Source organism: Podarcis cretensis (genome assembly GCF_951804945.1).
Source record: "Podarcis cretensis genome assembly, chromosome: 7".
Classification (NCBI taxonomy): domain Eukaryota; kingdom Metazoa; phylum Chordata; class Lepidosauria; order Squamata; family Lacertidae; genus Podarcis; species Podarcis cretensis.
In genome coordinates, this window is record NC_137176.1 from 63508251 (window position 1) to 63535149 (window position 26899).

The 26899-nt window shown below is 43.6% G+C and overlaps 1 protein-coding gene across 3 annotated transcripts in view; it reads right to left on the reverse strand.

Moving 5' to 3' along the window:
* TPD52 (tumor protein D52) overlaps window positions 1-15550 on the reverse strand; it is a 35572-nt gene extending 20022 nt beyond the window's left edge. For 2 of the 3 annotated variants that reach the window (XR_013840518.1, XM_079983211.1), the window contains exon 1: window positions 15402-15550. Coding sequence is in view for 2 of the 3 variants with exons in the window: in XM_079983211.1 (XP_079839337.1) it covers window positions 15402-15435 (34 nt within the window). In the remaining variant the exon portion in view is untranslated. The remainder of the gene's footprint in view (window positions 1-15401) is intronic. The other variant, XM_079983212.1, reaches the window with a different exon arrangement.
* Between the last annotated feature and the right edge of the window lie 11349 nt (window positions 15551-26899).

A 26899-nucleotide genomic window follows, 5' to 3' on the forward strand; every position in this document is an offset into this window, starting at 1 on the left:
AGAAAGCCTTCACTCCTGCTTTTGGGCATTCTAGCAACTACCATGTACCAAATACTGTACAAGTTTCAGTATGGATCCCACTTTGGCGCTTGAGAAAGTCACCTCATACACAACCCACTTCATCTTCAAAACCAAAGTCCATCTCAGTAAATCCAAGGCTTTGTCTGGATTAGTCTTTGGGCAATTTCTATGCAGATGGAAACATCAAGGGTCCCGGGTAAGTCATCTGCAAAATTCTAGCAGAGAGCTTTAAAAACAGATTGAAGTTTTTATTTTATGCTCAGTTGACACCTATGGTACATCCCTTCCAAAAGGATCAGAACTAGTAGTAAAAAGCAGAGCCCTAGTAAAGGTATTTCCTGGCAGAAAGCTAGACCCATTGGTCACAAACTACCCTCCCCCCCCCCGCCAATGCCTAGATGCTAAATTTGAGAAATGCAGCAATTTTAAACAGTGACAGTTATGAAGCAGGCCAAAGGCTTTGGGAGCAACAGCATCTTCCTCAGGCAACTCAGAGGACAATTGCTTACCATCAAAAGAGCCCTGAATCTTTCTGAAGCAGCCCAATTCAGCTCAGGATTCAACTGCTTCTCAAGAGCAAGAAGGGGCAGGTGCTCATTTTACAGCACTAGAAATGCAGGTTTGCATCGTCGTCCTCTCAATGCTCAAAAGACTAGCTTTTCCTGATATTCTGCTGTTGCCAGACAGTTATACCTAGGGGCTTGCTCAGATTATACTCTCCCCACTAGAACATACAAACATTTGAGACAGCAGCAGAGGCACAGTGACTCCACACTCAGTGGAATGTGAGATCTTCCTTCTTCCAAAAGTCCTCTATGTCTTTTGGGGGGAGACACGATGGACAAAAGGATAACTAGAATAAGTCAACATCCTGGATCAAGTCAATGTGTATATGAACATGAACAGCCAGCGATTGTGGAGGTTGTGCTATGGGAACTGTTAATGTGTTTAAAAGCAGATTCTTGCCTTTGAAGTGACTGCTATTTTTAAAAGCAGGTAGCATTATAAACTTGTTTTAGCTTATACATCACAAAGCTGGCCTCTGTGTCCATCTGGCAGCCAGCCACGAAACTAGAAGCATCATTCTTACATAAACTGCATCTTATAGCTCTGACGTCTCTGTTCCAATTTGTTTTAGAGGCTGAAATGGAATAGAAAGGAGAGAAGCTGGGGCACTCCATACTATTGTGGGGGGGGGGGAGAGTGTTCAGATAAAAAAATATATATTTAAGAGGATTTTATCTAGTAGAGGATTATCTTCTACAAAGGGCTATAAAGTTTGATTCTGAAATGTCATTTTCAAGTAGCTTGGAGACTGTATTACTTGAGAAAAGGAATTGATTTTAACGTTTTAAGTGTTTCAAGTAAAGAAATAAAACTAGATTATGAAAGACATGATCTTGGCATTCCTTGCTTTCATTAAAGATTTGAAGGAACATTTCCTATTTTGTGTGCTTAACTACAGCCCTAGGAATGGCATTAAAGCCCATTTATTTCTCTGCAGATTTCACTCCAAGGAAACCATAAAGACCAGGAAGTGTCTGGTAACATCAGGTCCAAAATGAAATATTATTATGGAACTGGACCCGGTCTTTAGTTAGAGTGAAGAAACAGCACAGAAGTTTTGAATATAGCAACTGAAGAATAACGCTCCAGCTGTGACAGTCATCATCATTTGCAAGGACTCCTTTTAGAAAACAAAGTATATTTTGACAACCAGCCAAAAACATCAGTCACCCAAACCCCTTTCCACACTCCCAGTCTTATGCTGTGCCTCTGTGCATACAATCGTAGCCTTGCAACACTGGGTCATGGCACAGCTGAGGAACTCCCAAGCAATACAGCAAATAAACAAGCACGTATCCTTCCCTCTAAATTTCGGAATTGCACAACTGCCAGGGCAATCTCTGTCCACTTCAGTTCCAAGGATGTGCGGAAGGCTGGAGCATATCCCACCATGGAGAATCCAGAAAGACAAAGCGTGAAAACCTGCTTAGGGTGCAACTACAGGCAGCCTTTCAAGACCAGGAAAAAAGTTAATAGCTCTAATATCAAAATCAATTTAATATGTTTTCCAACACTGTTTTCAAAGCGATAGAAGGTTGTGAGAAATGTTTCAAAGGTTTGAAGATTTTCCCTCTGCAACTTATGAATGCCTGCAGCTGTTTCAGTAATTTACTCTCAGTCGTCTATGTTTTATTTTTAATGTATCTATCCATTTACAAATTTATAAACTTCAATGGGTGTTTTGTGAAGTGGTGCGTAACAGAAATTTCAGAAAACAGAATACAGTATGTACTTGGCAATTTAAAAGCACATTTTAAGAATGTCAAGTTATACAAATTCAGTATATATGGCTAAATATTTATTTATACAGTACTTAAGACAGCACAGTAACGTTTTTATAAGCCAGAAAGAGAACCCTGGCTATGGAATGGTACAGAAATATTGTAAAACACTGTAAATTTGGGGGTGATTATAAACTGAACCTCAATGCCCCGTTTCCTAGACTACTTTTCCACCTTTAGTCCGCTCAATCTAAGCAAGACAAATACAGTGTTAGCTACATGCATGTACATCCATTTTGTATTTCTGAGCTTTAGAAAGAGAAGTGATCCCGGTTTGGGGTGGTGAGTATGGTGCCATTTGGTTGTCTCCAGCATCCTAAATCTTTTATGCCCATTGCATAACTGAAGAAGCAATATTTCCTGAATACTGGAAGATGCCGCTAAATACCAGTTACCCTTGGACTATATAATGTGATACAGCAGTTCTACCATGGGAAAAGCACTAATAGATTCTGAACAATTGTGAGCAAGTTAACGCTCCTTTCACTTTGCTCCCCCTCCCAAGTAAGACTAGAGTGACTGGATCCTGTTTTCACCCACGGCATATGGTTTCGGTTTCCAAAAATGGAGTCTCTATACAACAAAACAGTGCTGTGTAATGGTAGTTATTTATATTGCCCTGTTATCTGAGGGACGTAAGGTCAATGTAAGGATAACTCAATATGTACAATCTCATTGGTTGCCAAATCAGGGAGGAAATGCCCTATCAGGGTGCAGTTAAATGTGTGCATGCAGAACAAGTAATTGGCCCATATGTCAATAATCAAAGAGAAATCTTCTACCATCTCCTAAACATGGCATGCTATGCAGATGCCACTTCCACCCACGCTCTTGCACAGGTAAGTTAGGTGCAATTGTGCAAATATTTGTTCACCTGAACGCGAAAGCCAGTTCCATGGGGTGGGGCTATCAAACAGTTGCTTTTATAATTGCAAACAAGGGTTGCACAACCATACCTCATAGCTTTCTTGGCTGATCTTTCAGTTCAGAAGCTGAGAAGTATCCACAAGTTGCCCAGACAGCTAGTTTTTCAGGAAGAAAGAATTGCAAGGTAGCTTATCTGCAGATATCACAAAGGTTCATGGTTTCCCCCTCAATAAAGCACACAGCTGCCAAGTTTCCATCTCACCTCTACCAGAGGAACTCTAGAACTAGTCTTAAGAATCTAGTGCCTTTCTAAAATATGCAAACTTTTAAATCAATTTTACCCAGGAAATTACTTCCTATATTGACGTTTCTATTGTTTATTTAAGACCACATAAACAATCACCAGTATTTATTAAGATGTCTTTAGCAAACATCCACTTACACAGAAATTGCACAAACATAATTTTCTACAAACTTTAAACACTTGAGTGTAAGCATTCTACACATTCTGCATTTTTATACAGAATACCATACAGCCATATAAATAAAGTAAAAGAGCTCCCCCTACTGACATTCTGTTGTGTCTGTATGCTTTTTTTTGGGGGGGGGGGTGTTTGGATGAATATTTACATGGAAAACTGCATACAAAAAACCGTGCACCAAAACAAACATATATACAAAGCTACTTGGATTTCTAGACTTGTGTCTATTCAACCCTTGTTTTCCACACTAGTTTTGTTTGCTAGTTTACAAGGACATGGATATGGCAAAACAAATTTTAACTTAATGCAGCGTTATCTATACAAGCTTTCTTGGAGGGTCCTACTTCCCACAGCAGCCAACAGCTGCCTCCAGTCTGCAAATGATACTTGTGTTTCCTTTGCACAGAAATGAGTAAGATGGGATAACATAAAGACAATAATTTTGCCGCAACAGGCAGTGAGACAACTTGAGTTTCTGGTGGGAGACAAACTGCAGCAGAATGGAAACACTGCTGTGTGTAATGAATGCAGGGCAGAATGGGAAGCAAGGCCTTCTGATAGCCCTAGTGACAGATGAGAAACAGAGAGGAGTGGCTCTTGCCCTGCTCCAAAAGCAAACAAATGGATCCCTTTGAGAAAATGTGGCCCTGGATTTCTTCGGAGGGCGGGGAGAATACCTTCTGCACTACGTGAAATAATGCCCTTTAATGTTATTCTTCATTCTCTAGACTCAGTATGGCTTTTAACACCCCAAGATCAATAAGACTGTCAATTATTACAATGTCAAGAGTCTATTCAACTGCTGGCATTTTATTTATTTATTACATATACAGAGTGCCTTTTCCTCCAAGTAGCTCAAGGTTCTCCCGCTGCCCACCACCATGGGAGGTAGGTTAAGGCTGAGAGATAGTAACTGACCCAAGGCCACTCAGTGAGCTCCATGGCCAAGTGTAGATTCAAACCCTGTCCATCTGAAAGTCATAATCCACTCTATGGTTAAACCACAGTGGCTCTCCTCTGCACCATGGAAAGACCAAGGTGTCACAAATTAGCCACATGCACTCATGTTCAGATAAAGCACTTCCACGTGAACTATGTCATTTCTCGATCCAAGAGATACACTCCAGCCCAGGACCACTAGAATTAAATCCTTCTGACAGGAAAGCCTATGTTTTCTAGATTGCCCCATTTATATTTTGAAACAGAATGGATTTTAACGTACAGTAAGGCTGTTGCATGAAATCGAGCAAGACAGTCATGAGATACTAATCACAACTACTAAAAGCTAGTTTTGTTTCGCCAGCTGTCATGAGTATGAAGTTAGTAACTTCCTCTGAACTGTACTTTTACGAAGCGATTCATTTCAGAATACTGTATAAAGTGTTAGAAACACATAGCTATATAAGCTAGGCATGAAATGGCCCCTGAAACCTAGGTTACAGTCGCCACAACAGAATGTCTATTCGCCAGGGGATTGGACTAAAAATGACCCTCAGGATCCCTTCCAACGCTACAATTCTGTGATTCTATGATCTCAACTACCTTGCTGGATCTTACAACAATTCACTTGTTTCAGTAGGCAAGGAGGAGAAATGGATAAAGTATTAACTATGGACCAAGGCAGAGGTTTCTTAATTGTGGCCTGTGAATTCCACCTAGGTAGCCTGTGAAAACGCGGCAGCACAGTAAAATGTACCTGTACTCAGCCCTGCACTTATTTTCCTTGACGTGATGATGGAGGACTAAAATGCCCAGTCCATGATTTGCGGGGCGGCGCAGAAGCAGAAGATGTGCATCTCTTGCTGAGAGTGAGTCACCTGGCTCGATGGAGATGTCCATCGCCACCCCAGCACCCAGAAATCTCCATGTAGTTGCAATTCAACCCATTTAGTTGAAACCTGGTTTTCACCTGCACTGAAGGGCAGACATTAAGCAACAGGTGCGACAAGAGGAAGTTTACACATAGCATTATTGGTATTGTCCGGCTTTTGTCAGTGTTGTGAAAGAGCCCACAAAGTCCTCAGGTTTTTGCAAAGACATTAAAGCTAGACATAAGAGGTTGATTTCTACGTCAGTAAACACTGCTTTAAAAAAAAGTGTGCTTAAAGAAAACTGTCACGAGAACAGCCTTGACAAATCCACGTTTGCATTAACCGTACCAGGTCAAAAGGCTGGTACTGTGAAACTGGGAGCTGCAAATAGCATTGCATCACAGATATTAAGAGTTTATTCCCAACTGATCCATAGACTTGACTCCCTGATGCTAAATTAGCTATCCTATGTACTTTAGATCATAAGGCGCATTAGAATTACTTACTGTGCTTTTAAGGTGCTGTTCTAATAAAGTAAGCATGTGTTTGGTACTCGGTGACTCCACTTTGTTTTATTATTTATTTATTAGATTTATACTCCACTTTTTCCTCCAAGGAGCTGAAGGTTGTGTACATGGTTGTCTTCCTCCCTACTCTATATTCACAACAAACTCTGTGAGGGTTGGGCTGAGAGATAGTGACTGGCCCAAGGTCACCCGGTAAGCTTCTTGGCTGAGTGGGGATTGGGGCCCTGGTCTCCCAGGTCATAATCCAACACTGACTGACTCCACACTGGTGCTTGTGCACCCAGAACAGTATGGCAGATTTGCATTTTAACTCGTGGTTAACAACTCACCTGGCCGTCATAGTGCACAGAATTCTATGCTGATAAGTGTATGGACCAGTAATGTCAATCTGCTTGATAGAAGACTCTCTTTTTGGGTACTTGCCTGCAAAGAGGTCAGCAGTCTGTGCTTCTATGCTGGCTGTGGAGAAGGGAGCTTGCCCTCCTCTGTGGTCAGTTAAAACTGCATATCAATAGCCCTTGTGGGCTTGTTTTAAAAGGCTGTAATACAGTACAGTGGAACCTCTGGTTACGGACGGGATCCGTTGCAGAGGCCCGGCCATATCCCAAAAAGTCCGTAACCAGAGGCGCCCTTCTGCGAGCATGTGCGGCACTATTGAGCGTTTCTCCGCATGCGTGCAGGTCGCTTCTGCACATGCGCACACGGCGAAACCTGGAATATACACTTCTGGGTTTGCCACATTTGCAACCTGAAGATTACATATCCAGAGGGATATGTAACCCAAGGTACCACTGTACAGCACTCTTTCCTCACTAGGATGCATGAAAATGCTGAAAGTTCTTACTATAATACAAGTATCAATCTTGGAAGCCCTACTTGCAAGTAAAGCTTGCTCTGGCACCTATATCCAGATTAAACTATGCCTTTAATGCAATTGGATTACCAGGACACATACAAGGAAATGTGCAGTTCAAATTAATAGTAGGTGGACGTGCACTCACACCTTGGGCCACGTAAGACAAACTAAGCCCAGGGCCTGCCCATTTCGTATTTTAGAGCTGCTCAGGCACTGCAAGTCTTGTTTGCTTTTTCCACAAGTGGTTTCAGACATCCTCCCCTCTTCAGAGGGAATCTGCTCAATTTTGCTAAATCATTTGTCAAAATTAGTTGAGAATGTAAAGATACATGAGCCCCAGAAAGCACCTACTGCCTAGTCAGATTGTTGTATTCTGAAAACAACACTGTCTCAGAAGAGGAAAACAAAGAGTTTTGATAGTTTGGTTTCTCCCTTGAAAACGTGGGTAGTTGCCCAAACTTTATAGTTTGCTGAAACTCCAGTGGCCTCAAACAGAAACAAAACTCCTGCACTGCCCATATCCGCATTCCTAGGAATGGGAGAATAATTTGTTCATTCCCTGTTGGTAGCTCCCCTTTTCCTATCATTGTGCAGATTCAGGCAATACATAATGAAGGTCTATTGGCAGTGCCCCCCCCCCCAATATTTTGTACAAAAAATTAGCACATGGCCCTTTGAACAGGTTTGGAATCCTTAACTAGGAATTCAGGGTCAAAATTCTAGGAAGCCCATAGCTTGCACTGATAATTTGTAGGGAGACTTTGGTCTAACAATCTGACGCACTGATCTGCATCTATGCCTTTTCCTTACTCTTCCTTGTTTCTGCTGGTTTTCATGGACTGCTGTCTCTTGTGCAGGGTATTGTAGAGGTGCATTATTCCTTATTACTCAAATGATGGTGCATAATTAAAGGGAAATGCAATACCAGTGGCAAGTGGGTGTTGATGTGAAGGATAGCAGGTCCTAATTATGCAGACAAAATGGCAAGTTTTAGACCAGGCTGTTACACAAGCTAAAAAAAGATGACTTGCTCAATGCATATTGGCAAAGTTAGGGAAAGTATTTCCAAACCATTTAAAGTGTCAAATGGGAGTCTAAACACTCATTTGTCCTGCATAAAGTTTATCTTATCTCCCTCTATGCCAAAAATACTGAAAAGGCTTTGCTGACAGGCAAACCTCCCCTAGCACTGGTCTTCCCACTTCAAACATATTTTTGGAACATTGTCTGAAGGTACTATAATAAACCCTAGGAAAGAGAATTGGCAATGTTATGAAACGTTTAACACTTCATTCTAACTGAAGCTGATTCTGCACAGTTGCCAAGAATACAATAAAACTGTCACTTTTGCATAATTTTCATCAGCAGAGGGGATGCACCAGGAATGACCATGTACACCCACAGAGTCATTACTTATGCATGCTGAATAGGTCCAGAATGTCTCTAAAGCATGGCAGAAATTACGCTGAATATTGGCCATGCCAGCTAAAGCTGATGGGAGTTGAAGCCCAACACATATTAGAAGGTCACAGATTAGTCATCCCTGAGATAGAATCATAGAATTGTAGAGTTGGAAGGGACCCCAAGGGTCATCTAGTCCAACCCTCTGCAATGCAGGAAACTCAGCTAAAGCAGCCATGACAGGTGGCCATCCAAATGGCAATAATACTGTACACGATACTCTTAATTCTAGACATGACAATATGAATAGAAACAAGCATGTTCTACACATTCCTTTTAACTGTGTCACTTGAATTGGTGTCAGAATTCTTAAAAATTGAAAACAAGCACAGGGCCTTGATCCAGATTGGACCCACATAGAGAGAGATGTTCAAACATTCAACCCTGCTGTGGCCCTGAATAAGTCTCTCCCCAGTGTCACAAATAGTAGTAGCTTTAAAAACACACAAACCTCCCATTGGTATTGTTGGGAGCTTTTTATGCATCACCAACTACAAAAAAGTAAAATGTTTGCTACAAGCGGGGAAGGCGTTTGCAGAAAAGCTGAATGAATTATCTGCATCCTTCACAACAGAAGACATTGTTGCCTGAACTATCAGATGTGTCAAGAGACCATTTTTGTTCTCCAAAGATCAGCTTCTATAGCAAAGGACTAAAAAGTATTCACTGCAACACCCATTTTGTTAGAGAGATCCATGAAATTACAGGCCAGTAAGCTTAAGTGGTATTAAAAACAGAATTACTAAGCATAAAGAAGAATGAATCTTGCAGAAGAACCAGCACTAATTAACTTTTCAGAGTTCTCAGAGAGTCAACAAGTATTTAGAGATGATCCAGTCAACCCTGTGTACTATAAACTGCAATCTGAACCAAACCTACATGGGAATGATTCCCAATGAATTCAATGGGTCTTACTTCTGAGTAGGCATGGTGAGGATTGCAGTCTAAGACTTCCAAACAAGCTTTTTATTAAGCCCCTCATCAAAGACTCATGAGTAAGCTTAGTAGTCATGGGATAAAAGGACAAGTCCTCTTATGGATGTGTAAAGAGCAGAAAGCGGAGAATAAAAACAAATGGATAATTCTCACAAAAATTTATTATTTATATGCCACCCATCTGACTCTGTGGGGATGTAAGAGGTGAGGTGCTCAATGGTTTAGTGAATCTGAGTTTTTAAAACTTGTCCATAAGTTATCTAGAGCTAGAGGTGATCAGTGAAGTGGGCAAGCTTCCTAATGCCAAATTGTTCAGGGTGGTTAAAACAAAGGATTGCACGAAGCTCCAAAAGACTCTTTCCAAACTGGGCTCTGACATCAAAATGGCAAAGATGACCCAATGTCAGCAAGTGTCAGCACACTGGGACGAAAACTCTTAACTTTATATTTATGATGTTTGAACTGCTAGCATTCAAATTGGGAGTCATGGCAAACTAGCGTGCAGCAGCTGTGAAAAAGGTACATTCCATGTCAGGGATCATTGGAAAAGGGATTGAAAATAAAACTGCCAATATCATAATGAATGTCATTTTAGAAATATATGGCACCTCAGAAAGGTTATTGCAGAGCTGGAAAAAGTTCCAGCCACGTGTTTATGGAGCTAAAACCTCCGTATGAGGAAAGACTACAACATTTCAGGGTTTTTAAGGGTAGAGAGAAAAGGCAAGTAAGAGGGAACCAACATGCTATTGGAGAGGGTGCTGTAAATAAAGCACACTTAGTATGGTTTAAATATTATATTCAAAGAAATTCAAATATTTATTTAGACATTTTTATTGGAAATACTTGTAGATATTTTAAGATACAATTCAACAGCTTGTTGTTTCCCTTGCATTGCTTATATTTTAAGAGAAATTGAGAGTTGTTAACATACTAATCTTAGCATTCCTCAAGAACTGGGGCACATAAATATATGTGCTTCCTAGTGCTAGTTATCTGAAGTAAAGTTACTTATAACTTTGACTTCATTTGTTTATTTCACTTCTAAACCACCTTTCATTTGAAAGAATCCCAGGGCATTTAAACAATTTTAGCTTTAACAAAATACCAGCCACACACTATACTAACTAGCTTATCACAAAATGCATTTCTTAAAAATGAAATATTTTCCACAGAAATATATAGTAGTGGAAAATTCCTAGAAGTGTAAACTTTTCCATTGCTACATTCTTCCGTGGAAACTTTTCTGCCATATGTCACGGGTCAACACTTGTGCCTTCTAAGTGCAATCTTCCCAATAACTTAAACATGGCCATTTTGCAAGTTATATTCCTTGCCGTCAGTTCTGTCTGAATCCCAGCCACAAACAGAAAACTGTACTCGATTCAGCTGCTCTGCAGAAGTCAGCAGAAATAGCTCAGCAGGCATGAACTCTTCAGAAACGCTGAAACGGCATCAAAAGGACGAGGGAGCACTGCTGATATCCACGGATCGGATTGACACTTGATCACCTACCCTTGATAGCAGAACTGGCAGAAACAGCAATACAAATTGAAGATAAGCAGCTGAAGTAATACCCACTTTAGACCTGACCATTAGAACTGTTAGTAGCCACATTCCATGTTATGAAAAATATTCCTAGTAAATATTGGCTACTCAGATGTGACTGAACGCATGAGGGCCAAACAAGATGTGATGTAAGAAATACACAAATAGGATTTTCTCTGTGTGTGTGCATGTGCTTTAAAGCACTAACAGTAGCCCAAAATAATTCTTGGCACTGGGGAAGGAGGTTAAACTCTTTCTTCCTACATACCATTTCCCCCAATTAAATGTGGACCCTCAGAGCTGTTTGCCCACAGGATGAAAACAGTCATCTGTAGGAGAACAGTCTACTTTGCTTACTGAGCACATAGCTTGTGGGGGAAGGGAGTTCAATTTTCACCTGGAAAATGGTAAACATAATCTGGCAGTCCTTCCCCAGTGCCATGGTCACTATCTAAATTCTCCCCTGCGCCTCCCCACTGTTATTGACCTTTTAGTAAAAGAACGGGAAACTCTAAATGTGGAACTGTCTTTTGACAACAGTTAACTTCCATGTATTGTTAGATCAGCCACTTTTGAAATTATGCGAATAGTGGTCATTTCATATGACAAAATAAATACAGAGCAATCCTAAGCATGTTTACTTTGAGATACACAGGACTATAGTACACTGGCGTGATTTTACGTTTCCTACACTAAAATTGCTCAGCCTTATAGCTCAAGGTATTTCCAGGTCAAGCAAATGGCACTGTGCTTGGACAACCAAATAGTCTAGTGACACAGGGCCATAGCTGTTATCTCTACACAACGTGTGACACAGGGCCATAGCTGTTATCTCTACACAACGTGTGAAAAAGACCACAACCTAGGGTTTGGCCTAGTCATGCGCCACAGCTAAAACAGGCAATGTAGAAAGCTTATGAGCTACATCTGACACTTTAGGCTAGGGTGGAGAATCAGATCTGGCCAGCAGATATTTTCACCAACCCTCACAAGCCAAGCTTTGTAAGTGAACAGAGGTACCCACCTGTTAATTGCCTGATATCACAATGTCAGGTGAACTTCTCTTGCCTGCAGGAGTCTTGGCAAAAGGGTTTGCAAGGGGCCTAGTAAAACCCAACAATCAGCTGATCAGCGGTGACCTGCAAACTCCATTTCAGCAAGGCCAGATTTTTACTTGCTTTACATCTGACATCATAAATGTGAGGTCCACTGTACTGGCAGGTGGCTTGCCCAAAATGGTCTGGCAGGACAAATGGGGAGGCCTGCTTTATGCAGATTATAATGCAGGGGTAGGCAACCTAAAGCCCATGGGCCACAAGCCCATGGGGGTCGTTTAACTGGCCCATGAGCCACCCCCGAACCAAGCCACCCGCTCAATGAGTCCCCACGCACTGCGCTAAACCGGCACAGTGCGGCACGGGGACTCACTTCCATGGCACTGGAAATCGCGTCTGCGCAGACACTGGAAATCACGGGCGCGCACACACACACACGGACACAATCCGGCCTGCGGAGGGATCTCCACTGGAGTAAACTGGCCCAGGCAAGGTAAACCTTGCCGACCCCTGTTATAATGTACTGACTTTCTTCTTTTCTTTTTGAAGGTTAGGGACCAGTTTTCAGGAGTTCATTGTAATGACTGAGAAAATAATGGAAGAGACAGGCAAATTTAGCTTTCCAGCTCTAAGACCTACTAAATTTTAAACACGTAGCAGCATTGGTTATTATCACGAGGGACTGTAAATGAACAAAATTTATAGTTCCATTTGAAAAACATCATTCTGGGAATTTTCTATACCACCCAAAAATAACTTTCAACAGCTGTCATTTTGGACCTATAATAACCTCATAAGCTTCATCTGGGATGTTGTAACTGCTCTAGCAGCTACGCAAGCCATGCACCCTCCTAGTTCATGCTAATGTGGATCGAGCATAAACATCCCACTCAGCTGCACCAGTCCAGCTTATTAGATGTTTTTAATGTGACCCTTGGTGTTCAACTGCTCAACTTTGCTGACTAAATATCTTTCACATATAGGCTATAAAACTAAAATCTGAGCAAGCCTCATTGAAATACCAAATATCACAATCCTGCTCCTTAGAAATGGGCACTTTGCCACCAACTTCATTCATTAGGAGGTCTGCACCCTGATCCATTTTAATGCATTATTCATTTCTACCCATCTTCCTATAAAAATAAAGCAGCTTACATTTGAAAAAAATGAAATGTAAAGAAAAGAAACACAAATGTAACAGACAATCTAAAAGGAAATTGCGAGTGTTATATAAAGTTATATAAAGCATGGAAGAGGACTGTAAGACCTTGAACTAGAGTTGTTTTGCAGTCTCACTGAATGATACTATTTCAGTGACCTTGGTGGTTAGCCATTATTTGGTTTCCACGGCCCATGCTGAGCTTTGAAGATACTCTGAAGCAGTGATAATTTCGTGCTCTCTGGGGCTCTAATGCCTGCCATAAAGTGACGGACTACTACTTCCTTTCAGAAGATCCCAATACCTAAAACAAACCAGAGAACTTAGTGGGGCAGTCTGTCTCTCCTGCACAAACACAAAATGAGGCCCTAGCCACCTCTCTGAGATGCAGGAAGAAATCAGCGCTCTCTTGCTTTACCCTGGACAAGCCAAGTCACATGGTCACCAGAAGATCTGTGGCTGCTGCTGGCCACACAGAGGCATTTGGCACCTGCTGTGCTAGGAGTATTTTGCCTTCTTCAGCACAGCCCACAAACAACTGCTCAAGTCAGCTGAAGCAAGTGGAAAACTTCAAAAAGGCTTTCCCAGGCATTTGTCTCTTCCTCAGTCACACACCCTAGGCTACCGTTGTTACAGCAGATCCAAGGAGCTCAGCCTTGGGTGTCTGAAAAGCAGGCAGACCACAAGCGAACAAAAAGACAAATGGAAACTCAGGGTGGGTGTTGTGTTGCTTTCTGTTCTCAAAGAGCAATAAATGTAAAAGTGCAATAAATGTACCATAATACCCGAACATGAATAATGGTACATACTCTAAAATATCTCTCTGCTTTTCTTTTTCACTTGCACATACACACAAGACAAATTTAAAGGCTTCAGTACCCTAATGTAGGGTGCAGAACAGAAAGGGTGTGTTATGGGCTTGCAAATGCCTAAGACGACAAATGACGGGTGGGAGAGGCAAGGAATCTAGTGTCTCCTCTGAAACATTTTGCTTTGTCCCCACACCATTTGCCTCAGACCCTTTCAAACCACCCAACTCAAGCCTGGAAAGAAGACCCCCTTCCAGCCCACACAGGGTTAGGTACAAGCCTTCCAAGATGCCATTTTGGCATCTAGCAGCCTCCTGGAAGGAACTGTACCTCTGTTCCTAGATCAGTGGCAGTGGGCCTGTGGCCCTCCAGATGAGGCTACACTAGGCCCGACCATTGGACATGCTGGTTGGGGCTGATGGGATTTCATAGAATCATAAGAGTTAGACGGGACCCTAAGGACCATCTACTCCAACCCCTTGCAATGCAATAATATGCAGTTGTCCCTTACGGGGATTGAACCTGCAACTTTGGGTGTTATCAGTGCCACGCTCTAACCAAGCTGTTCAGATAGGCAGGCCAACAATATCTGGGGTGCCCCACAACTCCCATCAGCCCCAGCCAACAAGGCCAACATCAAGGGGTGCTAGAGTGGTGGTGACCCAACAACATATGGAAAGCCACAGGTCGTCGTCGTCGTCGTCGTCCCACTTCTGGTCTCTCTCTTCCTGCGCCCTTCTATAGCCAAGAGCCACACTGACGACGACGGCGCCCCCAGCCACCCCCGAGATCCAAGCCCATCTTGCGCCGACAGGAAGACTCTGCTCGACAGCTGCATTCACGGAGCCATAGAAATCTCCAAGCCAGCCAGTTCCCGCCTCCGGATGCAACAAGCAGGAGGAGGGGGAAGAAGAAGCAGCCGCCGCCGCCGAAGGAAGCGAGCCAGATAAGCACGGGGTGGCCGAGTGCTTCGACGCCCGCCGCCCCCCCCCCCCCGGAAAGGTCCAGAGGGGCTGCGAGGCGAGCTGCCGCCTTCTTCGCTCCTCTTTTCCACTAGGGACTCTCTTTGGGCTCGTGCTGCGAGGCAGGAGAGCGAAGGGCGGAGCCGACCCGCGGGGAGAGAGAGAGAGAGAGAGAGAGAGAGAGAGGCCTCCAGCGGAGCTGCGAGGGGGGCGGCTTGGCGGGGGAGCCCCAACCCGAGCGACACGCCCACCCTCCCCCCAAAAAACAACGTGCACTTTTACACCCCCTATTTTTCCTTTTTGCACGCACGGCGAGGGCCAAGAGCAGTTGCTCGTCTCTCTCCCACGCCCAGCCGGAGTTAAGCGCCGCGCCTCCCCGAACAGAGAAGGGGAGCCCGCGCGCGAAAAGCGCAAAAACTGCTAGCGAGGGAGGTGGGGGCGGTTGAACAGGAAAGGGGGGCGCGGCGGAAAGAAAGCCGGTCGGAGCGAGGCCCGAACAATGCCCGTCCCCGCCCCCCGCGAGGGAGGAAGCGCCCTCTCGCTTTCCCGCTTCCCTTACCTTGCTCGCTGTTGGGGTGCATTTCGGCAGCCATCGCCCTCCGGACGCTCTCTCTCGCGGGCGCGTTTTCCTCTTCGGGGCGTGCCAAGAGGGAGCAAGCGGGGAGGAGGAGGGGAAACGTCGAGGGGACGCGCAGCAGCAGCAGCAGCAGCAGCAGCAGAGCAGCCGGCTCGTCGCCGCCCGCCCCGTCCGACCTCCTCGCTCCGCCGCACTCGACGCGCCCGCCCGCGCCTCATATAGGGCGGGTTCCTCTTGGCGTCCACGTCAGCCAGGCAGGCAGCCGGAGCCACCTGACCAGCGGCTCTCGCCCCGCCTGGCCCGCGCGGCGGAAAGGTGCGCGGCAGGTGTGTGGGAGGAGAGGGGAGGGCGCGCGGCGGCGGGGACTGGCTGCGTTTCCTTTGGGGGTGCCTCTCTAAGGGGGCGCAAGAGTAACGGTGCGGGGCTCTATGTGTGTGGGAGGGAGAGGGAGAGAGAGCACACACGTGTGTGAGAGAGAGAACAGACATACTCCTGTGCCAAGTGGGGTTTGTCCCTAACAGGGTTCAGCCCATAGCTGTCAACTTTCAGATTTGAAAATAAGGGATCAGTAGCCTCCACTGTCCAGGGGACAGTCTACATCTAACAATCCGGGGAAGCATCGGGAACTGGCGCTGGAATAAGGGAATTTCCCGCAAAAAAGGGGAAGGTTGACAGCTATGGTTCAGCCCAGAAAACCCATTTGCTGAGACAAGACATTGGAGGTGACAGCACTCCTGAGCATGCACAGAGTGCCTTCACTACTGACTGATAAGCAGAATCTGCTACCATCTGGGATTGGGCGCGGGGCGGCCTTTATTTGCTGCTAGGATTGAATCCAGCATTTCTTTGCTTAGAAATGAGCTGCTGAACTTTAGTTTAACAATCCCACTAGCATGCTATGTATGTATTGTTGCGTGAATAAATAAATAAGATGCTGTTATCTGGAAAACACTGTTGGGGAGAACTGCCAGGAAAGCCGTTACATCTGCTGCATGCTTCGTTTTTGCACAATAGTTTTGTTTATTGCACTTTTTTTTTTTACATAATGCAGCCACACTACTATTTGGCATACATTTAACCCTTTCGCTTTAATTTTGCAACCTTTATGCTATCCATCTTCCCAGCTATCTTGTGAGATTCTTGTCAGCTCACTGCAATTCCCATCGCACTCACCTTATGGCCTCCAGCCATTTGCTTGGGAGAGCTTCAAACTGCGTTTTTCATGTTAGAGTAAAATATTATAAGCACATTTTATCATAATTCTACCTGCTGCCCAGACACATGCTTTTCGTGTGTGTGTCCCTCTCTTCTGCTAACACGGAATGAAAAAAGCACATTTTGAATATGCATTTGACTGCATAGTGAGGAATACCATGCATACCAAAAATAACCTCACTATAGACTGACCTTGCAAACATATATCCATAGTTATGTGTCTAAGGGTGCATTCAAAGGGTATATACCACTGCCCATTTATTGTAGGCTACATTTCACTCTTCAGCAGGTACATTCCCCTGTCTTTCATCATGTGAATTCCTATTCACCTTTTACATAGAAGACAGTAGAAATTCCACATTAGAACCCCTAGTGTAGGTGTACCCTAAGACCTCCAGATTTTGGAATCCAATTCCCATCAGCCCCACTCAGCGTGTCCAATGGTCAGGGGTGATCCTGGTGGCTAAAGACGTATATTGAAAGCGCTGATTGAACCTCCCTTCCACAAACAGGCAGGCACTGCAAAAAGGACCCATTCTCATGTTGGCACCTTCCAACCCCCTCATGGGGGAGGCATGTTAGCTCCAGCAAATCTTGCAATATATTCTCGCATAGAGATACAAGGTTTTCCCAGTAGTGATGTATGGAAGTGAGAGCTGGACCATAAAGAAGGCTGATCGCCGAAGAATGGATGCTTTTGAATTATGGTGCTGGAGGAGACTCTTGAGAGTCCCATGGACTGCAAGAAGATCAAACCTATCCATTCTTAAGGAAATCAGCCCTGAGTGCTCACTGGAAGGACAGATCGTGAAGCTGAGGCTCCAATACTTTGGCCACCTATGAGAAGAGAAGACTCCCTGGAAAAGACCCTGATGTTGGGAAAGATGGAGGGCACAAGGAGAAGGGGACAACAGAGGACGAGATGGTTCGATAGTGTTCTCGAAGCTACAAACATGAGTCTGACCAAACTGCGGGAGGCAGTGGAAGACAGGAGTGCCTGGCGTGCTTTGGTTCATGGGGTCACGAAGAGTCGGACACGACTAAACAACAACAACAACAACAATAGATATAAGGAGGAAAGTTTGCATAAACATCCTCATAGATCTACTGGGTACAGGGCGGTATACAAATTTAATAAATAATAACAAATAATCTTCAAGCATGACCTGCCATTTAGTTTCAACTTTGCCTCTGTTGGGGGCTCCTGGAAACAGACCTCCAAGCCATTTCTCTTCTCTCATGATTAGGCCTGGAACCTCAGCAATTTCACCAGGCACAGCAGTATAAAACTGAGCATATCACTTTAATTCTTAATCATATTTTCCAAAGATACTTTTTTCCTTTGGGGCATTTTCACCGTGTCATATTTAACTTTGAAGAGGAATTCCTGTCCTACTCCTCAACATGACAAAATAATGGATTTCTTCAGCCTGCCACATGTATTTCCCCCTTTGGCCAAGAATTAGCAACGTGAGAAATGTTTCTGTCCACATTTCAGCTTCATTTGAGATTCTGCAATGTACCTTGCCCGCTGCTCTAGGCTTGAAAAGCATCAGTTTTACACAAATAAAACAGCAACCTCAAATTACTTTTGTGTCTTTGGGCTTCTGAAATGCAATACCGCAGATCAATATATATGACTCAGGGTGAAGACCTGCAGAACAGAAATAAAACGGAATCTGCACCTCTTGCATTAGACACAATTACTAGTGAGCATAGAATTATATAGGTACCAATGCCCTGTGTTAGTATAGCACAAGATGCTCAGGTACATAATACTTTATTTTTCTCAAGTGCCAGAAAAATTATCTGAATTTAGAGGAAGGGGTTAAGGCATTCTATTTAATAGAACAGCAGCTCATTGTTTCAGGCATGGATATGAACAGTGCGCTTCTGAAACTGCTGTGCAATCATGTTTATATCAGTAATTATTGTTATGCTACATTTATATAAACCAGCCTCTGAATGATCTACAGTTTAGGAGACATTTTCATATTCCCTGCAGCTCAGCTTTGGCAAAGTAGAGATTGTACTGGATGTGCCCCTGAGGCCGGAAGCTAACTGTAAGAGATAAATAATAAATAAGGGCAGGGAGTTATGGTCTTTTTTCTCTAGATCCATCCCTGTAACTAGGGGTGTGCATGTGTGTTTTATCGGAAGCATTTTGATATGAAACAGGAACATCAGGTTTTAGTGCTTCCTATGCTCAATTACACACTTGAACTACTCATTAGAAATTAAATTCTTTAAAAGGGTGTGCATTAAAAAATTATACGCATGGCCCATATTCATATGCCGGTGTGCCCAATCTGATTGGCTGTTCCAGAGACTTGTTGCCATAGCTACTGCCACATCATACTGTGCGGGCTGCGTCTTTAAGTGAAAGGGCACTTTGTAAAGAAACATACGGAGACATACAGTGCAGTCGTGCACCTGTCTATTTTGAAGTAAGCTTCATTGAGGTCAATGGGACTTACTCCCAAGTAACTGTGTCCAGTATTGCAACCTTAGTCCTGTTGACTTTCGTACAATTGTATGATACGGGTCAGGGCAGGAGATATCATATGCTGCTGCTCTTTGTGGCAGTGGAAATAATCTGACAGAATTTATATGAAATCTCTTTGGTAAGAATTGTGGGTGTATGCCACAAAACTTTAGGGGAAATCCTATTTCCTGGAGAGTAATGCAACCACAATTTTTATCCTAAATGCACCTGTAGTGCTTCTCTCACCTTACGAATCTACAAGTGAATAAGATCCCCAAGGCTTACCTGGCACTTGGGACAGATGGCATTTCCCCCCAAGAATCCTGAAGAGGAATTATTGCTCATCTCATGAAGACTCACCCCAGTGTTTACTTCAAGTAAGCAGGTTGTATGAGTTCATATATTTTTTTAGAAACCTACCAGAATTCACAGAAATACACTTCTGAAAGCCTATACAATTCAAAGACACTTTGACAAAGACATTTTGATAATTCCAATATGTCTTAAAACTTGAATAAACTAGAATTTGTTTCAGCTGTGGCTATGAGAAAGAAAGAAAAAGCTAGATGTTGATGGGTAATAATGTAATCTTTGGAAAGTGAAGTGTCATGCAATAGGTATTGGTACCTCCATGATATAACAACACAGCAGAATCAAATCTCTTTGATAGTAATATAACTTCCCTCATTTCAATTTATCTGCTCTCAATACTATTTTTATATATTTCTTTCCTTTTGGAGTGATGTGATATATTCTTTTGGATAGATTTTAATATGAGCAGTGGCAATGTATTACATTTAAATGTGACACTTCCACCAAGGTGCTCCCGGCAGCATAATACATCACTCCCATCCTTATTCACAACACAACTGTGAGATAATAATACTAATAATAATTTATTATTTATACCCCGCCTATCTGGCTGGGTTTCTCCAGCCACTCTGGGCGGCTTCCAACAAAATATTAAAACACAACTGTCTGTCAAACATTAAAAGCTTCCCTAAACAGGGCTGCCTTCAGATGTCTTCTAAAAGTCTGGTAGTTGTTTTTCTCTTTGACATCTGGTGGGAGGGCATTCCAAAGGGTGAGTGCCACTACCACGAAGGCCCTCTGCCTGGTTCCCTGTAACTTGGCTTCTCGCAGCAAGGGAACCACCAGAAGGCCCTCAGTGCTGGACCTCAGTGTCCGGGCAGAACGATGGGGGTGGAGACGCTCCTTCAGGTATGCTGGGCCGAGGCCATTTAGGGCTTTAAAGGTCAGCACCAACACTTTGAATTGTGCCCGGAAACGTACTGGGAGCCAATGTAGGTCTTTCAAGACCGGTGTTATGTGGTCTCGGCGGCCCTCCCAGTCACCAGTCTAGCTGCCACATTCTGGATTAGTTATAGTTTCCGGCTCACCTTCAAAGGTAGCCCCACGTAGAGTGCATTGCAGTAGTCCAAGCGGGAGATAACCAAAGCATGCACCACTCTGGCGGGACAGTCTGCAGGCAGGTAGGGTCTCAGTCTGCATACCAGATGGAGCTGATAAACAGCTGCCCTGGACACAGAATTGATCTGCGCCTCCATGGAAAGCTGCAAGTCCAAAATGACTCTCAGGCTGCGAACCTGGTCCTTCAGGGGCACAGTTACTCCATTCAGGACCAGGGAGTCCTCCACACCTGCCCACCTCCTGCCCCCCCCCCAAACAGTACTTCTTTCTCGTCAGGATTCAACCTCAATCCTGGGGTTACGCTGAGAGTGGGACTGATTCAAGATCATCCAGTTTGCTTCCCAGTGGGAATTTGAACTCAGGGTCTCCCCAGTTCAGGTCTGAACACTGCAAAACCATTATACCATGCCAGCTTGATACATTAGCTACCTATTAAACTGACCCCCAGTTTAACACAAGAGCAGGCGAACATTATCACATTCTAAAAATCAGCAAAATGTACATAGAAGTGAGCCTCATACTATTCTTTTTATTTCAACTTCCTCCCCAGGCAATATACAACTTAGGTGCTCAGTAAATGGCAATACTTAGGCACCATCATCGCACCACTTCAAGAAAACGCCTTTCCTTATTTTATCTGTCTACACAGTAATTAATACATATGTAAGGGGACACTAATTTTAAAGCTCACATTTTTGTTTGTTAGGCACACATCTGTGTTATCATGCTTGTTCAGGACATGTCTCTGTATGATGATTATTTATTAGATTTGTTATCTGCTTGTTACCAGAAGGAGTCCAAGTGACTTACAACACTGTTATTAATAATAATATTATTTATTAAATTTATATACCGCCCTTCATCCAAAGATCTCAGGGCAAATCACAAGAAGAAGAAGAAGAAGAAGAGTTTGGATTTGCTATCCCACCTTTCTTTCCCTTTAAGGAGTCTCAAAGCGGCTAACATTCTCCTTTCCCTTCCTCCCCCACAATAAACACTCTGTGAGGTGAGTGGGGCTGAGAGACTTCAAAGAAGTGTGACTGGCCCAAGGTCACCCAGCAGCTGCATGTGGAGGAGCGGAGACACGAACCCGGTTCCCCAGATTACGTGACTACCGCTCTTAACCACTACACCACACTGGCTCTCGGATAAAAATACAAGATAAAAGCACAAATAAGTAGAACAATAACAAAACAATAACCACTGCTCCTACAAATAAATATTTTATAGCATGAAACGGAAAAAAAATCAACAGCCACAGGAAGCTTTGGCAGCATACTAATAATGACAATATTGCATAGGTGCCAATGCCCATGAAGGCATCCACCAATTTCAGTGCCAGGGCCATGCACACTCCGTGGCATCCACAGCCCCAGGCACCCACAGTCATGAGGCCAAGTTGGCACTCCTACAATATTGTCTTTATCAAAAGCCAGGGACAGGGAGTCACTATTTGGTGCTGAAAATATGCCCATGAAGGTGCCAGGCAGACCTCACTGGGGAGTACATTCCACAGATGGGGAACAACAACCGTAAAGGAGGGGACCTGAAGAAGGGACTCAGATGAAGATCTAAGGGTCCAGGTAGGTTCATATTAGGGGAGGCATTCCAGAGGAAATTGGGGTCCTGAACCATAAGAAGTTTTAAAGGTCAAAATCAGCACTTAGAAGCACAAAGGCAGCCAGTGCAACTGGAGCAGAATTGGTGTTATCTGTTCATTTCAAACCTGTCAACAACCAGGTAAGTCACCTTCTGCACTAATTGAAGCTTCCAAACCATTTTCTAAGGAAGTCCTATATAACATGCATTGCAATAATCTAATTTTGAGGTGAGCAGAGCATATATTACTGTAGCCAGGTTATCCTTGTAGAGATAGAGGCATAATTAGGCTACCAACCAGAGGTGCCAGGTTGCCCCCTAAGATTGAGGGGGCCTAGCATGCAATGTCACAGGTGTGTAACATCACACATGTGTCATCTGGTGGAGGCCGAGCACTTTGGAGGAACTGGCCACTGAACCTGCAGCATGCAATGCACAAGACATCACACATGCACAACGCGTGCTGGGCCTACTCGACACAAATTACCAGGAAGAACTTAACTGAAAGGTGCTAGGGGAACAGCTTCTCACTGCAACCATGACTGTTCTGCTGGAGGACAGGCTTTCTGTCCATTAAAGCTGACCCAGAAACCAGCATTTTCCAAATATAGAGAAGCACAGTGTGAGTAACTTTAGACAAGGTAGTGGAGTTTCCATGTAAGGTTATTGGGGAGCAACAGGGATAAGATCAGAGTTTATCCAGAAATGGGGTTTTATTGGAAAAGCATTAAAATCTTGGAAAGTTGTCCCAGAGAGGGGAGAAGAGGATGAGAACTAAGGCAGTGCTGTTTCAGCTTCAGCATCCAGGGACATGGAAAAGGAGGAGTTACGTCTCTTCCTTAATCACCCAGGGTGCTTCTTGGCTGAGTAGGAATTTGAAGCTTGGTTTCCCTAATCCTATTCCACTACCCTAAATACCACACTGTGCTGCCTGAAGATGAACCTGAAGAGAAAACTGGCTAGGATTAAAACCCAGTCATGACTAAGCTGCAGGCCTCCAGATGTGGTTGACTCCCTAGCATCCTTCAGCTGCTGCCCAACATCTGGAGGGCCAAAGGTTAGCCACCCCCACAATAAAGAAAATAAGTAGATTTAATTGCTTGGAATGAGCTCAGAATATGTGGGGGCGGTGAGTTGTATTAGTGTACTCTCTCTCATCCACCAGCCTTTCCTCTGAAGATTCTGCTGGCTTTGTATTTGCTCACTTGTTTTATTTATTACAATGTACATCATCCCACACCTTTACTGTAAACAATTCAGATTATTCTGTATGTGATCAGCTGAATTTTGCCTAGCTTTTGTTGTTGTTGTTGTTGTTGTTGTTGTTCCACCCTTCATCACAATATTTCAGGCTGATTCACAGAATAAAAAAAAAATCTTTTAATTCATGTTTAATTTAAAATATATGTGGGTTTGAAATAAGAGTTTATTCACAGCCAGTTATCAAGAAGAAGGGAATGATGTGTTTATTCAATATCACACTTGCTGCAGAGATTCTCACTGCTGGAAGTTAAGATCCATGGGCGTTTGAAAATGTGGCATTTTTGCCTGCAGGCAATCTGTTATTTAGTGATGTGATTAGAGAATTTTCTTGAAAAATGTTCCTTCTTCACTACATAAAGGTAAATCAGTCAAAGCCACCAAGATAGCAACAGTAGGTAGAATTTGTATTCTTGCTGTAACAGAGACCATTTTGCAGCTTTTCAGCAACAGTTTTATAGAAAGGGGTTGATCAATAATTCTATATCTTTGCCAAACTCATTTACAAGGATCTGATAGCATAGGAACATAGGAAGCTGCCCTATACCGAGTCAGACCATTGGTCCATCTAGCTCAGTATCAGCAGGGATGGGGAACCCTTTACAATCTCCTCTCCTGCATCTGCGTCTGATCCGCTCTCTGCCACAGCCTCTTCCTGCTCACTAAACCCTGTTGCCTCTTCAGCTTCCAACTGCTCCTCCCTCCTCGCAGTCTGCTCCCTCTGACCACTCATTGTCATCCCACCACCAACCCCCTGGTGCTGAACCTTCTTCCACTGGGGGTTCCCTTGGGGGTTCCCCAGCTAGTGCCTCCCACCACTCCTTTGCATCTAGCCAGTACATGACATCATATTATAATATTCTATTGCGTGAATTGATGGTACATTTATTGTATATATATTTTGAATTAGATATGTTCTTCACTGCTTTGGGGGCTTTAAAGTATATAAATAAAATATAGCACGTTAACACAATATCATGAATCTGTCAGAAGCTTATAAAGAGAGACGAAGGAGCATGCTAACCTCATCTTATTGGACTTACATGACAAATTTTATGATGGTGTTAAGAACCAGGGCTTGATTAACCAGCAAGTTTAGTATGCTACAGAGCAGGTCATGTGCCTTGCGTTACTTTAATTATTATCTGAAAGCCTCTCTGTGTGGTTAGCATGCCTTTCTGATTTCTTCTGCGGGATTTCAAAAATCATTCCTTGAGAATTTCGTAGGTAAAGCTGAGCTGAATCAGAGGGTTAAAGTGAAGGTTAAAGAGACCTTTCTTTCACTTGGTCTTCAGAAGTCTCCCAGTCACCTTGTGTCCTCTTTCCCCTTAAACAGCCTCACACCTGAGGCGAAAGAGCAGCATCTTCTTAGCATGCTTAGGATTAAAAGCTTTAAACTTCTTTTAACTCCTTAACTTCTTAAGTAATTCAGCCTTTAGCCTTTACAATTCAATTATGGACACTAACAAAATCTCACTTTCATTACAATAACAAAACTAATGGATTAAGAAAAAGATAATACTGTATTTTAAATAGTTTATCAGGGAGGGGGATAGAATTAACATTCCTATTTCAATGCATACTACTGAAAAGAAAAAATATTCCTTCGAGTAGCACCTTAGGTACCAACTAAGTTTGTTATTGGTATGAGCATTCGTGTGCATGCACACTTCTTCAGATACACTGAAACTGAAGTCACCACACCTACCAGAAGTTTACCACACCTACCAGCCAATCACCCATTCCCACCACCCTTCTGAGTAATACCCCTTCCCACCCTCTCACTATATATAAGGGTTTGGTGACTTCTGTTTCAGTGTATCTGAAGAGGTGTGCATGCACACAAAAGCTCATACCAATAACATACTTAGTTGGTCTCTAAGGTGCTACTGGAAGGAATTTTTTAATTTTGTTTTGACTACAGCAGACCAACACAGCTACCTACCTGTAACTGAAAAGACAGACAGGTTTCTAAAGACAGATAACATGCATACTCCTAAAGTCTTGTGTGTGCTGTGCCTATAGACAAATAAAAAGTTCTTTTTTAAAGAACTCTTCAGCTCAAATGCAGCATCTCTGGAGAGCAAAAGCTTTAAGGAGACCAACCCCCTCACCAGATTGCCTTTTTAAAGCATTGCATCCTGTTTTGTGGTTCTGTTAGTGAAAGCAAGTTACAAGATCCCCCCCCCCCAAAAAAAAATCTCTCAACATAAGGCTCCTGGGCAAGGGAGGTCAGGAAGGAATGTTTTCACTTTGATTTGGTTTCAGACATCATAAAGAAAATAGGTACTGGTATTTCAAAACACCATTCTCTCCATGTGCCACTACAGAGTCCTTCTTGAGGTCTGCATGTGGGAAAAGTAAAATATTGTTTAATGTGATGCATATACAGTGGTACCTCGGGTTAAGGACGCTTCAGGTTACAGACACTTCAGCTTACAGACTCAGCTAACCCAAAAATAGTATCTCGGGTTAAGAATTTTCTTCAAGATGAGAACAGAAATCGCACGGCGGTGGCGCAGCGGCAGCGGGAGGCCCCATTAGCTAAAGTGGTACCTCAGGTTAAGAACAGTTTCAAGTTAAGAACGGACCTCCAGAATGAATTAAGTTCTTAACCTGAGGTATCACTGTACAAGATAGTAGGCTAACACTAGCTAAGCAGGGGCAGGCTGTCAGAATTCAGGCTCGGTCAGAGGTATGTGCCTATCTCTCCAGGCACCGGCTGAATTCTTTCGACCTCCCTCCGGCGACTCCCGGTAGGAAAAACACACGAGGTCCGTTCCGGCGATTTTCCTCAGGCTGTGAGAAAAACACACCAAACTGCTTCTCCTCCTCCCTGCTCTCCAGCATATCCCCAGGGAGGGGAATCAGACACAGACAGAAATGTATCTACATGTTTTATTCCTGTCTTCAGCAGTCATATAGAGAAAACATGTCTGCTCTCTTCAACAAACAGAGAGAAAACTCAAAACTCCACCCATGTACATCCTGTACAGGTCATATGACACACACACTGAGCTAACATCCGGTGCTCAGTACAGAATGGACTGCCCCTTTGTTTCCATGGCAACAGTCACATACATCCTGTCTGGCTTTGCAGCCACAAGCAGCTGACTGAGCTGCTGGTGCCTTTGCTTGCTGCAGCATTGCTGCTTTAGAATAACACAGGCAACCTAAGGCCCATGGGCCGGATGCGGCCCAATGGCCTTCTCAATCCAGCCCATGGACGGTCCGGGAATCAGCAATTTTTTTACATGGGTAGAATGTGTCCTTTTATTTAAAATGCATATCTGGGTTATTTGTGGGGCATAGGAATTCGTTCATTCCCCCCAAAAAATATAGTCCAGCCCACCACATGGTCTGAGGGACGGTGGACTGGCCCATGGCTGAAAAAGTTTGCTGACCCCTGAGCTAAAGCCTCCTTGTCCTGAGGCTCAGTATAGCTAATGCTATCAAATAATCAGCTCACAATGTCCTTTTCAAGGATGTT